Here is a 16776-nt window from a genome sequence, read left to right as displayed (position 1 = left end):
TAGAAGTTTCAACTGCATACCAAAAAATAATGCATGGAAGTGATGCACATCATTGCTTTTAATTGAGTGCTTAACATGCGCTCTTTGAAAACCTAGTTAAAAGGTTTTTATAATGAGCAAAATGTAGAAAAAAATTAATATATCTAAACTTCATCATGTTCTGATCTTCCCCAGGAAGTATGATAGACCCCAAATGATTTCTATAATTGAAAAATATTACTAACCTTATAAAATATGTTCATAATATCTCACCAAAAATAACATCTTGTTAGGAAGGGCCATACTTGCTATTTTACAGATGATCAAAGAAATAAAAAACTGATTGTAGGCTTAGTGAATGAATTTACCATTTCTGAAGATATTTTGTTAACAATGATATTCTTTTTTTTTTTTTTTTTTTAAGATTTATTTATTTATTTATTTGAGACAGAGAGAATGAGAGAGAGAGAGCACATGAGAGGGGGGAGTGTCAGAGGCAGAAGCAGGCTCCCTGCCGAGCAGGGAGCCCGATGCGGGACTCGATCCAGGGACTCCAGGATCATGACCTGAGCCGAAGGCAGTCGCTTAACCAACTGAGCCACCCAGGCACCCAACAATGATATTCTTTAAGATGACAAATTTCAGCATGATTAGGAAATTGAGAACATAATTATTTGACAACACTATATAATATTTTAAAAATTTTTATTGGTTGTGCTGTATTTTCCTGATGCTTATAGTAGTCCCTGGAAAGAAATTATACATAAGAAAGTACATGCACCATTTTAAATCTTCACGGATTATGTGAATGTATGCACTATACACTCCACATACCACAAAATTCTTTCCAAGCTCACAAGGTGATACATTTCTTTTTCTCCATTTATTCCTCCTTCTTTCTTTCCTTTCCTTCTTCCTTCCTCCTATCTTCCCTTCCTTCTTTCCTTCCTCCCTCCCGTCCTCCCTCCCCTTCCCTTCACTTCCTTTCCTTTCTCTCCCCTTCCTTCTTTTCTTTCATTTATTCACTGGTTAACTCACTCATTCAAAAAGCCTGAAATGCCTTTTCTTGAGTGCCTAATATGGCATATCATTGAGTACCTAATATAGGACAGACACTCTGGTGTTACACAGAGGAAACAAAAATCACAATGCATCTTCTATCCTTAAAAACCTTATAGTCTAAAAAGTAGAAGACAGGTAATCATGACTTCAGTAGTGTTGTAAGTACTTGTATGGAGCTAAACATAGAGTGCAATTAGTGGCCAAAGCAGACAGAAGAAAGTGAAGAGACTATTTAGAGATAAAAGTATATCTGATTTTACCTCTTCCAAGTTGAAGTTTAAAATGAAAGGATTCATAGGGTGCCTGGGTGGCTCAGTTGGTTAAGCATCTGACTCTTGATTTTGGCTCAGGTCATGATCTCAAGGTCCTGAGACTGAACTACACCCCCCCACCACCCCCTCACCCCCCGCCCCCCGGAACTGGGCTCCAGAAAGGTGTGGAGGCTGCTTAAGATTCTCTTTCTCCCTCTCCCTCTGCCCCTCCCCTCACTGCTTACATGTGCACGCATGCTCTCTCTCTCTTAAAAAAATAATAAATAAATAAATAAAATGAGAAGATTCAGCCAGACCATCGTAGGACTGGGAGGATGAATATTGACTTTATAATCAGAGCGGAATGTATTTATGAAAAAATAGAATAAAGAAAGCACTTGGTACATTCTGGCCTCTTGCAGTTTTTCCAGGTAGCTAGAGAACAGAGTTAGAGGGAAAAGGGTAGCTACAGAGAAGCTGGAGAAAGAAAGAAGGGCAAATTGAAGAGATACTTATATTGCTATCTATTTAAGATCAGTTTCTTCCACTTCATTGTTCCTATGTTATCCCCTCTGGCACTTTGGCCCACTGTGTTTTTGTTTATAGTGTTTTAAGCCTTGCCTATTTCTGGATTCTTTTACGTTGCCTATGCAGCAGTGTAAGTCATGCCCATATTAAGTCAGGGGCATATTTCCTACACTGCATGAAAGAGAACAAAATAAAGACATTTTCAGGGAAAGAAAATTTTGAAAATACCAAATCTAACTCACTAATAAAGCTTATAAAAGACACATTTTAGTAACAAGAAAAAATAATGCTTAGGAATGTCTGATAAACAAAAAGAGTTGTGTGCAAAATGTTACACTGGGAAAAAATATAATCCAACATTTATTGCGTAAACTAATAAAAAATTATCTTAATACAGGGATTATTAAATAAAATAGGTATAACATGATGGAAAATAAACCACATATCAAGAAAAAAATCATAAGCTCCTCAAACTGTTCAAGTTAAAGATGTTGATTATGCTTCATAATCATAAATATGCATTCCAAAACTTCTAATAAGTTATCACTTAAAAATAAAATATATCATAAGCAAAAACTTAATTCTAAAGATTCTAAACTTAGTTTCATCTAAAACATGGCTACAAATTATATAAAGCAGAAAATAAGAGAAAAATGGAAAAAATAAGAAAGAAATCCACTATCACATTGAAATATTTTAATACAGTTCTCAGTAATTTATATATCAGTCAGAAAATAAATCAGAAATATAAAAGATTTAAATAACAGAATTAGCACAGTTTACAAAATGAACCTATTTAAGATTGCATCCCCCTACCAGAGAAAAGATTTTTCCTAAATAAAATATTTATGCAAATTACCCAAGTAGTAAGACAAAAATTAAACCTTCACAGATTTTAAATAATACCTACCATATAAACTACATTTACAAATAAATCAGAATTACATTAAAAGCTTATTTTAAAAAATAACTTTAAAATTCAGTGGAGATATAAGGGTTAATTTGTCTAAGACTAATCTCAGGTTGATTTTCCAGAGAGTTTGCCTTCTACAAAGTTCCAAGGAAACTGGTTGAGGTTCAATTTAGAAAAACCACCCAAATAAATGGACAGATAGATCATGTTTATGTTTAAGTATCCCCATCATAAAGATTTCATTTTTCCATCAATCTATAAATGAATATGATTCCAATCCTAATTCCAATAAAACTTCTGAAGGAAAGGAATAAGATAACACTGAAATTTATATGGAAGGACAAAGGTCAAGAACAGCCTAAAACTCATAAAGAAATGTAAGACTGAGGGATTCACCATAATAGATAATCAAAACTCACTATAGAAGCTTAGTAATGTAGACATGAAGTACTGAGGTAAAGATGGTTAGGTAAACCAAACAAATCAAAAAAAGAATGGAAAAGATCCACCCAAATATGGAAGCCTCACATGTGATAGAGATGGCACTGAATATTAACACATAAATACAATAAGTTATATTGCAACAATTTGTTTTCTATTTAAGAAAGAAAATGTAATTGGAACCTCAACTTCACACCATACGCATATATGAATCTCATATTGATTATGCTTCACATGTGGCAAGTGAAATATACATTCCTAAAATTCTAGATAGTTTCTTACTTCCAAACTTATCAATAAAAGGAAAAAATATCAGTTTTGATATTTTAAACATAATTTCATCTAGAAGCATCATGTAAATATGAAAAGTCAAATTTCAAAACATTTAGAATAAAATACCAGAGAATATTTTTTGACTTCAAGGTAGAAAAAAAAATTCTTAAATTCAGAAAAGCACAAAGGTCAAATGAAAAATATTTGTAACTTTTACTACACTAAAACTGAAATTTCTCTTCATCAGAAGTTACCATAAAGAAATGAAAGAAGATTGGATAAAAATATTTTTAACATATGTAACTTTAAAATATTTAGTATCAATAATATACAACAAATTCTTACAAATAAGTCAAAATACAATCACTCAATAGATGGGGAAAAATCATGAGCAGCTTTTTCACCAAAAAAAAGGAAATACAAATGACCTCTAAAAAGCCATTAAAACACAGTCTCACTCTTAATTATGGATTAATTTTAAAAATTTGATGAGACATGAAGAGTATAGATAGAAATATACTATAATATTATAATAGAAATATTATAATAGAAAGTGGCAATAAAAAAACATGTAGTTTTAATTCTAACTAGGAATGCCAAATGGTACAGAATGTGTATATTATTGCTTTGTACTATAGTATTATTTCTTTTTACCTTTTTTTTTTTTTTTTTAGATTTTATTTATTTGAGAGAGACAGAGACAATGAGATAGAGAGCACAAGTGGGGAGGAGAGGGAGAAGCAGGCTCCCCACAAAGCAGGGAGCCCGATGTGGGCTCGATCCCAGGACCCCGGGATCATGACCTGAGCCGAAGGCAGACGCTTAACCGACTGAGCCACCCAGGTGCCCTCTTTTTACCATTTTATCAATTCCTTTTACCATTACTTCTTTTACTATAGTGAATGAGATGTGGCAGGAAAGATGAATCATAAGGGACGGTCAGAGTGATACTATGCCAGAGAGGACTCAAACCCCCCATTCCGGATTTAAATATGAAGGGTACCACCAGACTGGGATGCAAGCAGCCTCTGAAAGCTGAGAATGATCCCAGGCTGAGAGCCACCAGGGAAACAATGACTTCAGTTCTAAAAGCACAGAAACTGAGTCCTGCCAAAACTGAAATGAGCCTGACAGCAGATCAATCCTAGAGTCCCCAGAAAGAAATGTAGGGCTGCTGATAGCTTGATTTCAGTCTTAGAAGACCCAGAGCACAGGAACCAGCTAAGACATGACCCAGAGAAACCTTGAGATAATAAATGGATGTTGTTTCAAGCTGCTAAAATTCTGGTAATTTGTTATGTAGTAAGAGAAAACCAATATAGACAGAAAATGGGCTAACTGCTATTTCATTACTGACAGTAAGTTTTAACAGCTATGGCTTAAAAATAAAATCAGTATTTTTTAAAATTTTTAAATCAGAAAACCCACCGTTTTTGATAAAGCAGATAATTCCTCTGTTGATGTCTTTGTTTCCTTCAATGCTTCACTCACTGCTTCTTCATTCTCCTCAATACTAACATTAACATTTTCTATTGCTATAGAGTAGTGACTATATAGATTGTCAAGGTTCTCTCTCTCTCTCCTAAGAGGAAAAACACAGTTGGTTTTATCCACAATGAAAGGCAAATCATGTTTAAAATTATATGTAAATTAGTTTCTGACTTAACAATGTAAATCAATGGAATTTACCTATTCCTAAAACTTCCCCCTTTCCAAAGCAACTTTTTTTTTTTTTTTAAAGATTTTATTTATTTGACAGAGAGACACAGCAAGAGAAGGAACACAAGCAGGGGGAGTGGAGAGGGAGAAGCAGGCTTCCCGCTGAGCAGAGAGCCCAATGCAGGGCTCGATCCCAGGACCCCGGGATCATGACCTGAGCCGAAGGCAGACACTTAACAACTGAGCCACCCAGGCGCCCTGCCAAAGCAACTTCTTAAAAGTACCATTTAGGATCAAGAACTAAATGGTGAGAAAAAATTCACCAGGTGCATTTATGCTTCCAATGGAAAAAAGTGAGAGAAAAGTGATTTCTAAATTATTTAAAATAAATCACCTTTTGATTTGCTTTCAGGTGATAGAGCTAAGCACCTTTGATAAAGAGGGTGGGCAGTACAGGGATGGAAAGGCAAGACAAAAAGAAGAGAGGATATAGAAGTGGAGACCACACATTTTTAAAGCCCTAGTTTACTGTTTTGTCTTTCCTGGTCTAGAGGTAAAATGGAGGAAACTGCAGCTTAGAAAAACAACAGGTTTACTAAAAAATAAATTGCCAAGGAATATTTTGTTCCTATGTGATCTTCCACAAAGAAAGCCAGAGCTAAACTGTGATCACATAATCCTGTATCTTCTCTGGTAGGTAGAAAACACATTCCAAATATACAAAGTCCCTTTAGGCACTGGTGTTAGAGTTTAATATAGGTAAAAAGGATGGTGAGAAAATGACAAAATTATCATTTCCATAAAATATCAGCAAGAAATACAGATAACTCCACCTGGAAGTAGCCCAGATTCTCATGCACTAACCCTGATTTTTAGGAGTAGAGTCAAAATAAAACTGAAAGTTATAACCTCACTATGGAAATGAAAGTTAAAACAATAAACAAATAAGCAAAAAAGATTCTTCTTTACCCTTCCACGTCTGGAGAATGTAGGTCTCCCTATCAGAATTCTAGAAGCCAAGTAGATAATGATAGGTGGGGAACCTCAGCATTCAAGATATATGTTTGGTTATATTTCTTTCTTTTGAAATTAATTTTTCTTTTCTCAATGGTATCTATTTCCCCGAGTCCAGATAATGAATTATAGACTCTGAGTAAGAGTGGACAACTGCCCAGTGTCATCGAATTCAGGAACTAAATATTATTTTAGTTGTCTCCTTATCCCCATTTCCTTTAAAGTTGATGCCACCAATTCATCAGCCCTTTAAGTATTTTTCAGGGTAAAAGTTTGCTACTTGTGACCCCAGACACTGATAGTTTAGATTTTATCATTCTCATATCTGCTAAATCAGAATAAACTTAGAAGAATAAAATGGGAAGAATCATTCTATCTGTTAAGAGTTACAATGTAGAGCAATCAAGATGCTAAAGAGCGTATGCTGTATGTATGCTTCCATTCATATGGATTTCAAGAACAGGCAAAACTAAGTCTGGTGATAGAAGTCAGAATGAAGATGACCTCTTTGGGATGGAAGGGGGCAGTGCTATGGACTGGGAAAGAAGAAGAGAAACTTCTAGTATGCTGAAAAGCTTCTATACCTTAATCATGGGTGTATACATATTTCAAAAATCATCAGTGTATACACTTGATAGCATACATAATCAAGTTCTTGTATGTGTATTAATTCCCAACAAATTAAAAAATAGTGAAGAACAATAAACATATCTCTAAAATTTTATTTAATAAATCATTTATGACTCCTCTAATGCTTACAGTAGAACTTTTGGAAAACATACTTAGATGAGAAGAAAATCATCCAAGAAGGATTTATATGACGTAATAAAAAATGGTAAGTGCAGGAATTAATACAAATGTACCTTCACGTTTAATATTAGTTATAAAAACCACTAGCTAATTTCTATACTCAAAATTGAGAAGGAAAAGTTTTAGAAAATGTTACAAAATGGAAAATGTTGTATTTGTAATTAATATAAGCTAAAATCTGTCTCATGCCAGATAGAAGAATGAAATGCTGATATATGTACAAATGTATATATATGGAGACAGATAAATGATTAAAATAGAAATAGAAGCATAACTGATAGCTTCAAGATATACAAAGCAAGAAAAAGAGTGTGGAAAATTGAGAATATTATGGTTTCAATTCCTCACCCAGTCCTATATCCACTTCCTTTGCCATGTAACTTTGTGGGGTTCTCCACCTCTAACTTTGAGCTTAGCCATTTGATTTGCCATTGTCATTTGGATTCTAGCAAATGGGATGCCAGCAGTTCATGTGTGATTGTGCTTGCTTGCTCTACTCCTCTCCTATTACCATGCAAACATTGCTAACTAACTGGAGAAATAGGGTATCGCCAAATCTCCCCAGTTGTCTCAGCTAAGATTTTCCTACATCAGCAGAAAGCTAGCCAAACCCCACAAAAATAAACAAACAATTAAGAAGATAATGATCAGATTTACATAGAAGCACAGAAATCAGTTATATGTGACCTGGAGGAATCAATCTAAAATAAAACCAAACAGAAACACTTTTAACTAAATAAATAAAATGAGATCTGCCAGTGAAATTCTAATCAGGATGAATCTTTTAGAATATCAAGATCAAGCAAAAATATACTTTAAAAGATGAAATATTAAAGGGATTAAATAATGCATGTATGGGGCGCCTGGGAGGCTCAGTTGGTTAAGCATTTGCCTTTGGCTCAGGTCATGTTCTCAGGGTGCTGGGATCAAGCCCCACATCGGGCTCTCTGCTCAGCAGTGAGTTGGCTTCTCCCTCTGCCTCTGTGCTCGCTCTCCCTCTGTGCTCTCTCGTGTGCTCTCTCTCTCACTCTCTTTCTCAATAATAAATAAAAATCTTAAAAAAAATGCATGTATATATATACACATATACATATATGAAAATCCACTATGAGGATACAAAAGCTATAAAATCATATGCACTTAATATAGCCTAGAAATACATAAAGAAAACGCTGACCGCATTATAAAAATAAATTGACTAGCATAAGATTTTAAAATATTTCTGTCAGAAAATGATAGATCAAGCAGGCCAAAATAGGTAAAACACTCCTTGTTATCACACTCCTGGTTGTTAGCAGGTTGATTTTCAAGGGTTGTTGGCCTACATTGTATCCTTGCCATGTGGGCTTCTCTATAGAGCATCTCAAAACATTGCACCAAAATTCATCAGAGCAAATAAGCAATAGAACAAGAAAGTGCTAGCAAGACAAGTCACAGTTCTTACAACCTAATCATAAAGATGATATTTCATCACTTTTACTTTATTTATTAGAAGGAACTCTCTGGATCTAGCCCACATGCAAGGGGAGGTGATTTTAGGAGAGTGATATCTGGCTTTTGATATCAAAAGGCAGATATCACTGAAAGTCATGTCAGAAACTGCTAACCAACCAGAGAGCTCTTTGGTAATTTACAGTTTTCATAGTTGGAGGTTTGTGAGGTAATACCTATGGCTTTCAAAGTAGACCCAGAATACAATAGAACTATACGGATAATATGCCAGAAGAAAGTCTTCAGAAGGTTTGAAAATGTAGAAAATATGAGAAAATGATCAAGAGGCATGGAAGATACAATAAGAAAAGCTGATACGTGTTTGAGTCCTGGAATAAATAAAAAATGGGACCAAGGCATTGTTTGAAAAGATTATGACTGAAAATGCCCAGGGATAATGATAATTATAATGCATAGATTCAATAATACTAAAAGACTAACAAATCCCAACAGAATAAATAAAAATTGATTCACAACCAAAGTATCTTAATAAAATAAACAGACTTTCAAAATCAAGAGATGATCTTAAAAGCAAAGTATAGAATAGTTGCATAGCAATCAGTCAAAAGGCCAATATATTTCTTAACAGCAAAAAATGAAAATTAGATTATAGAATGAAATATTTAACATATTAAAGGTCAATTAAAAATCAAGATATCTATGAAAATAGAAAATATCCTTCAGGGGATGCCTGGGTGGTTCAGTTGGTTAAGCTTCTGCCTTCAGCTCAGGTCATGATCCCAGGGCCCCTGGGATCAAGCCCCCGTTGTGCTCCCTGCTCAGTGGGGAGTCTGCTTCTCCCTCTCCCTCTGCTCCTCCCTGCCTGGCTCGTACTCTCCGTCTCTCTCAAATAAATAAAATCTTTAAAAATAAATAAATAAATAAAACAATTAACAACAATATTCTCATGGGTTATAAAAATGAAATAGTCCATAACAACAATAAATATTTAATTCAGTGGCAATGTGATAACTACAGTAAAAAATTTTCATGAGTTCTTGTCTTGTCTACCATGTTAACAGTGTCTTTGGAGTCTGATCATCTAAATTTGCATGTGGTAGTTAATAGGATTTCCTACAAAAAGAATAAGAATAAAATTATAACCACCACTAGAAAAGGAAAAAGAAAACTAATGTGAAAGAAGGCAAAAAAAGAATAAGAAAATAAAACATATGGGGGCAAATACATGGTGGTTTAAATCCAAATGTATTAGTGATTTGTGAATACATTTAATGGTCTACCTTTAAAAATGTTTTCAACTGATTAAAAAAAAATCTATCTTGGGGCACCTGGGTGGCTCAGTAGTTAATCTGCCTTCAGCTCACGTCATGATCCCAGGGTCCTGGGATAGAGCCCCACATGAGGCTCCCTGCTCTGCGGGAAGCCTGCTTCTCCCTCTCCCACCCCCCGCTTGTGTTCCTCTGCTCGCTCTCTCTGTCAAATAAATAAATAAAATCTTTAAAAAAAAATCTGTCTACATAATGTTTACAAGAGATGTGTATAAAGGGCTCAAAAATATTGAAATTTCAAAACTGAAAATATCTCCCAGATAAACATCAAAAAACAAAGCTAATGAAGCTATATTACTATGTTAATTGAGTTTAAGGAAAAAAATATTCCAAGAATCAATTCACAATGATGAATAAGGTTAATCCTCTCCCAGAAAGATATAACAACTTTAAACTTGTAAGAACCTGAGAGACCTTCAAAATATAAAGCAAAAACCGATGGCATTAAAAAAAATAAAAAGGTGTAGAGAGACATATCAATTATAGTAGGTGATTTTACCACACTTTTCTCAATAATAGAAAAAGTATTAAAAATCAGTAATGATAAGGAACAGGGTTTCTCAAGCATCACCTTGGATCTTTTAAAAATGCAGATTCTCATTCAATAGGTCTGAATCATGCCTGAGATTCTGCATTTTGAAGAAGCACCCAGGTAAAGCTTATGGTCCACAGACCACACTTGAAATAGTAAGGATATACAAAGATTAACCTTTATGATTTGTAAACTTGACCTAATGAAACAGTAATCAACAGTACATTCAATAAATAAAGTACATAAAGAATATTTACCAAAAAAATAAAAAAATAAAAAACAACCCAAGTCACTGAGCCAAAATGAAGACTCAGGAATTTTCAGTGGGTTGAAACTATATGTTCCCTGACCAAAACACAAATTCAGCTAGAAAGTAGTAATAAAAAGACAACTATAAAATTAGAAATCCAGGGCGCCTGGGTGGCTCAGTTGGTTAAGCGACTGCCTTCGGCTCAGGTCATGATCCTGGAGTCCCGGATCGAGTCCCGCATCGGGCTCCCTGCTCGGCAGGGAGTCTGCTTCTCCCTCTGACCCTCCTCCCTCTCATGCTCTCTGTATCTCATTCTCTCTGTCTCAAATAAATAAATAAATAAAATCTTTAAAAAAAAATAGAATAAAATTAGAAATCCATCATGAAAATTTTTTTTAAATGTATTTTCTAATAACCCATGGATCAAAGAAGACATCAAAATGAAAATTAGAAAATACATGTAACTTAATGACATATAACAAATCAGGTGAGCTACAAAAGTGATTGATTTATTAAATAATAGATGATATTTAAAATATGCATTGTATGTGAGGAAATACAAACATAATGGATATTATCTAGATCATAGAATTATGTATAAATTTTGTGTTCGTCATTTTGTTTATATTTACTTCATTCCAGCTCCACAATATGATTTTTTCTATCTAAATTATTAATCAATTTGAACAAATAAAAACTTTATTATGATACACTAGATCGTAAAGAATTTACAGTGAACAAGAGGAATTAGAAGAATATCATAAAACACAAATACATCAGAAACGTAATAAAAAACACTCCAATTATTAAAATGAAAAATAAAGTCTCTATATATTTTAAAATACTCCATTTTATTAGAAATCAAACAAATGCAAGTTGAAATACTTGGATGCTATTTATAATTAATACATGGCTACATAATTTGTTTTTAATAATATCCCATGCTGGAGTTTTTTTTTTAAATAGTCTCTTTTTGCACATACATAGATAGCAGTGATATATACTTGTTACACACATCTGTAGGCAATCTGACAATATGTATGAAGAACTAAAATGACACAGAGAGGCTGGGAAGATGGCAAGGTAGGAGGATGCTAAGCTTGCTTCCTCCCATGGATACAACTAGATCACACTCACAATAGTGTAAATAACCCAAAAAATGACTTGAAGACTGGCAGAACCAACCCCACAACTAAAGGTAGAGAAAAAGCCACATCCAGGAAGGTAGGAAGGGCCGAGACAGGGATTTGGAGCCAAACAGACCATGGCCATCCGAGGTAGGGAGGGAGCCAGTTGCATGGAAAAGAGCAAGAAACAGACTATCACACTGGGGAGCCCGCAAGGGGAAGATGAATCCCCATAACTTTGGCTTTGAAACCAACAGGGGCTGAATCTTGTGAGTTCTTAAAACCAATGGGATTTAGTCTGGAATTTTATTTTATTTTATTGTTAAAATTTTTTTTTAAAGATTTTATTTATTTATTTGAGAGAGCAAGAGCGAGAACCAGAGAGCACAGGCAGGGTGAGAGAGCACGAGCAGGGTGAAGGGCAGAGGGAGCTGAGCAAGGAGTCTGATGTGGGGCTCTATCCCGGGACTCCAGGATCATGATCTGAGCCAAAGGCAGACGCTTAACCAACTGAATCACCCAGGCGCCCCTAAGCCTGGAATTTTAAAACTCATCAGGCTCTGCTATGTGAGAGGCTGGAGGGCAACACGAAGCTGACTCCCTGCCCTTAAAAAGACAGCAGGATAAACAGCCACCAAGGATACAGCATGGAAGCAGCAGTTTGAAAAATGTCTGGGGCATACAGGAGGAGGGTTATTTACTTATCTCACAGCATGTATCACAGAAGCAGGAATAACAGAGAAACCTCTCTAGAAACAAAAGAGCTGGCAGGCGTCATTTCCCTCCCCTGCCCCCCAGTATAAACACATGGCCACCTACAGGAATCAGCACAGTAACAATGCTCTCTACCTAACTTACCTATACCAAGCCCTAACCCCTCTAACTACAGTGGATCTGTCCTTTCTAGTCATGCTTGCCATGTCCCTGCACTGTGGGACCCCACCCCCAGTATACTAGTGCAAACTCTGCCAAAACCACGTCACCTACCCATGCATTTTGCGGGGCCTAGATCTAGCAGCAGGGTTGGCAGGTCTCATTTTGCAAGCAGACCAGCATGCACCTTGTTAAAATGCGCACCATCTAGCTGGGACCAAATACTGCCCACAACAAGCAAAGAGAGCTTCTGCAACTGACTGGACCGAAGGAAAGAGAGGCCAGAACACAATAGCAGGGAATAGGCAACACACATAAGAGACACTCCTGAAGTGCCAGGTCCTGGGGAACACTGCCCTGAAGAGCACTGCAGGACCTTGTCCTCATAAGGCCATTACCTTCAAGAGCAGGAGACATAGCTTACTTTCCTAATACAGAAACAGACGTGGAGAGTTAGACAAAACAAGGAGACAGAGGAATATGTCCGAAATGAAAGAACAGGACAAAACCACAGCAAGACACCTAAGTGAAACCATATAAGTAATATGGCTAGCAGAGAAGTTAAGGTAATGATTATAAAGATACCCACTGGACTTGAGAAAAGAGTGGAGAACATCAGTGAGGCCCTTAACAAAGAGATAAAAAAGAACCAATCAGAGATGAAGAATATAATAATTGAAATTAAAAATACACTTAACAGAATAAATAGTAGGCAGAGGAATCAGAGGAACAAATTAATGACCTGGAAGACAGAGTAGAGGAAAACAATCAAGCTGAGCAAGTGAGAGCAAAAAGAATTATACAAATTAAGAATAGACTTAGGGAACTCAGTGACTCCATCAAATGTACTAACATTTGCATTATAGAGATTCCAGAAGAAGAAGAGAGAGAAAAGGGGGCAGAAAATTTATTTGAAGAAAGAATAGCTGAAGACTTCCCTACTCTGTGGAAAGAAACAGATATCCATATCCAGAAGGCACAGAGATCCCAAACAAAATCAACCCAGAGAGGTTCAGACCAAGACACATAGTAATTAAAAAGGCAAAAAGTAGTGATAAAGAATTTTAAAAGCAGCAAGAAAAAAGAATACAGTTACATACAAGGGAAATCCTATAAGGCTATCAGCAAATGTTTCAACAAACTTTGCAGGCCAGAAGGAGTAAAATGATATATTCAAAGTGGTGAGAGGGAAAAATCTGCAGCCAAGAATACTCTATCCAGAAGGGCTATAATTCAGAATAATAGGAGATACAAAGAGCTTCTCAGACCAACGAAAACTAAAGGAGTCATGACCAATCAACTAGCCCTACAAGAAATATTAAGGAGGACTCTCTGAGTGGAAAGGAAAGACCATAAGTGAAAGTATGAAATAGAAAACACAAAAGCAGTAAAAATAAGTGTATCTATAAAAATCAGTCAAGGGATTTACAAAATAAAAAGACATAAAATATGACACCATATACCTAAAACTTGGGGAGAGAGGAGTAAAGAGTGGGTTCCACTTAAGCAATCCTCAACTTAATATACACTGCTATATGTATATGGGAAGATGTTATATAAAAACCTAATGGTACCCAAAAATCAAAGACCAGTAAAACCTGTGAAAGAGAGCAAGAGAAGAAAGGATCAGGGAAAAACCACAAAAACAACCACAAAACAAGTAACAAAATGGCAACATATACATATCTATCAATAATTACTTTGAATACAAATGGACTAAACACTCCAAAAAAAAAAAAAAAAAAGACATGGTGACAGAGAAGATAAAAAAATAAAGAGCCATCTATATGCTGTCTATAAGAGACTCATTTTGGAGCTAAAGACACACGCAGATTAAAAGTGAGGGGATGAAGAAACATTTATCATGCAAATGGATGTCAAAAGAAAGCTGGGGTAGCAATACTTGTAACAGAGAAAATAGACTTTCAAGCAAAGACTGTAATAAGAGACAAAGAAGGGCACTATGTAATAATAAAGGGGACAATCCAAGAAGATATAACAACTGTAAATATTTATGTACTCAACCCAAATACATAAAGCAGTTAATAAAAAACTTAAAGGAATTAATTGATAGTAATACAATAATAGTAGGGGACTTTAATACTCCACTTACGTCAGCGGACAGATCACCCAAACAGAAAATCAACAAGGAAACAGTGGCTTTGAATGACATACTGGATTAGATGGACTTAACATTCCATCCTAAAACAGCAAAATACACATTCTTTTCAAGTCAAGTGCACACAAATATTTTCCAAAAGAGATCACATATTAGGCTATAAAACAAGTCTCAACAAATTAAAAAACATTTAAGTGATGCTATACATCTTTTCTGATCACAATGCTATGAAACTAGAAATCAACCACAAGAAAAAATCTGGAAAGACCTCAAATACATGGAGGTTAAATAATATGCTACTAAACAATGAATGGATCAAACAAGAAATCAAAAAAGAAATAAATAATTATCTGCAAACAAATAAAAATAAAAACAAAAGGATCCAAATATTTGGGATGCAGCAAAGATGGTTTGAAGAGGGATGTTTATAAACAATAGAGGCCTATGTCAAGAGGCAAGAAAAAAAAGAATCAAACCTAACCTTACACCTAAAGGAGCTAGAAAAAGAATAACAAACAAAACTTAAAACCAAGAGAAGGAAGGAAAGAAGAAAGACTAAAGCAGAAATAAATGACAGAAAAACTAATAAAACAGTGGAACAGACCAATGAAACCAGAAGCTGGTTTTTGAAAAGATCAACAAAATTTATAAACCTACCGGCAGATTCATGAAAAAAAAAAAAAAAAAAAGACAGAAAAAAGAGAGGAGGACTCAAACAAAATCACAAATTAAAGAGGTGAAGTAACAACCAACACCACAGAAATACAATTAAATGAAAATATTATGAAAAATTGTATGCCAAAAATTGGACAACCTAGAAGAAATGGATAAATTCCTAGAAACATATAATCTACCATAACTGAATCAGGAAGAAATAAAAAATTTGAACAGACTGATTACCAGCAAGGAAATTGGATCAGTAAACAAAAACTCCCAACAAACAAAAGTCCAGGACCAGACAGCTTCAGAGGTGTATTCTACCAAACATTTCTTCTAAAACTATTGCAAAATAATAGAAGAGGAAGATAAACTTCAAAATTCATTCTATGAGGCCAGCATTACCATAATACCAATACCAAATAAAGGCACCAAAAAAAAAAAAAAAAGTGTATCCAAAAAAGTGTATCCATAAAAATCAGTCAAACCCACCCCCCCCAAAAAAAACCCCAAACAGAATTACAGGCCAATATTGCTGATAAACATAGATGCAAAAGTTCTCAATTAAATACTAGCAAACCAAATCCAACAATACAGTAAAAAAAGCCATTTACCACAATCGAGTGGGATTTATTCTCAGGATACAAGGGTGGTCCAATATTAAAAAATTAATCAACATGATACATCACATCAATAAGAGAAAGGATAAAACCATTTCAATAGAAGCAGAAAAAGCATTTGACAAAGTACAACATCATACATTATAAAAACCCTCAACAAAGTAGGTTTAGAGGGAACATACCCTAACATAATAAAGGCCATATATGAAAAACCCACAGCAAACATCATATTCATTTGGGAAAAACTGAGAGCTTTTCACATATGGTCAGGAACAAGACGAGGATGTCCACTCTCATCACTTTCATTCAACACAGTACTGGAAGTCCAAGCCATAGCAATCAGACAACAAAAAGAAATAAAAGGCATCCAAATTTTTAAGGAAGAAGTAAAACTTTCACTATTTGCAGATAACATGCTACAATATATAGAAAACCATGAAGACTTCATAAAAAAACTACTAGTTCTGATAAATGAATTCAGTAAAGTCACAGTATACAAAAATCAATGTACAGAAATCCGTTGCATTTCTTTTTTTTTCTTGTTTCAAGTTTTTATTTAAACTCTAGTTAGTTAACATACATTTCTATACACTAATAATGAAGCAGAGAAAGGAGAAATTAAGAAAATGATCCCATCTATAACTGCACCAAAAATAATAAGATAATTAAGAATAAACTTAACTGTAGAAGTGAAAGATCTGTACTCTGAAAACTATAAGACACTGATGAAAGAAAGTGAAGATGACACAAAGAAATGGACAGACATTCCATGCTCATGGATTGGAAAATCAAATATTGTTAAAAAGTCTATACTACCCAAAGCAATCTACACATTAAATGCAATCCCTATCAAAATACCAACAGCATTTTTCACAGAACTAGAACAAG

The 16776-nt window shown here is 34.8% G+C and overlaps 1 protein-coding gene across 1 annotated transcript in view; it reads right to left on the bottom strand.

Moving 5' to 3' along the window:
- Positions 1 to 16776, bottom strand: part of CCDC178 (coiled-coil domain containing 178) — a 397121-nt gene that overhangs the window by 329080 nt on the left and 51265 nt on the right. The window contains exon 9 of the mRNA XM_064578794.1: positions 4876 to 5029. Within this exon, the coding sequence (XP_064434864.1) occupies positions 4876 to 5029 (154 nt within the window). The remainder of the gene's footprint in view (positions 1 to 4875; positions 5030 to 16776) is intronic.

The sequence above is a fragment of the Mirounga angustirostris genome, unplaced genomic scaffold (assembly GCF_029215605.1).
Source record: "Mirounga angustirostris isolate CCGP_5_RB_7025 unplaced genomic scaffold, mMirAng1.0.hap1 SCAF_14, whole genome shotgun sequence".
NCBI lineage: Eukaryota > Metazoa > Chordata > Mammalia > Carnivora > Phocidae > Mirounga > Mirounga angustirostris.
Note: the sequence above shows the minus strand (reverse complement) of the source record. Positions and strands in the feature narration are given on the sequence as shown.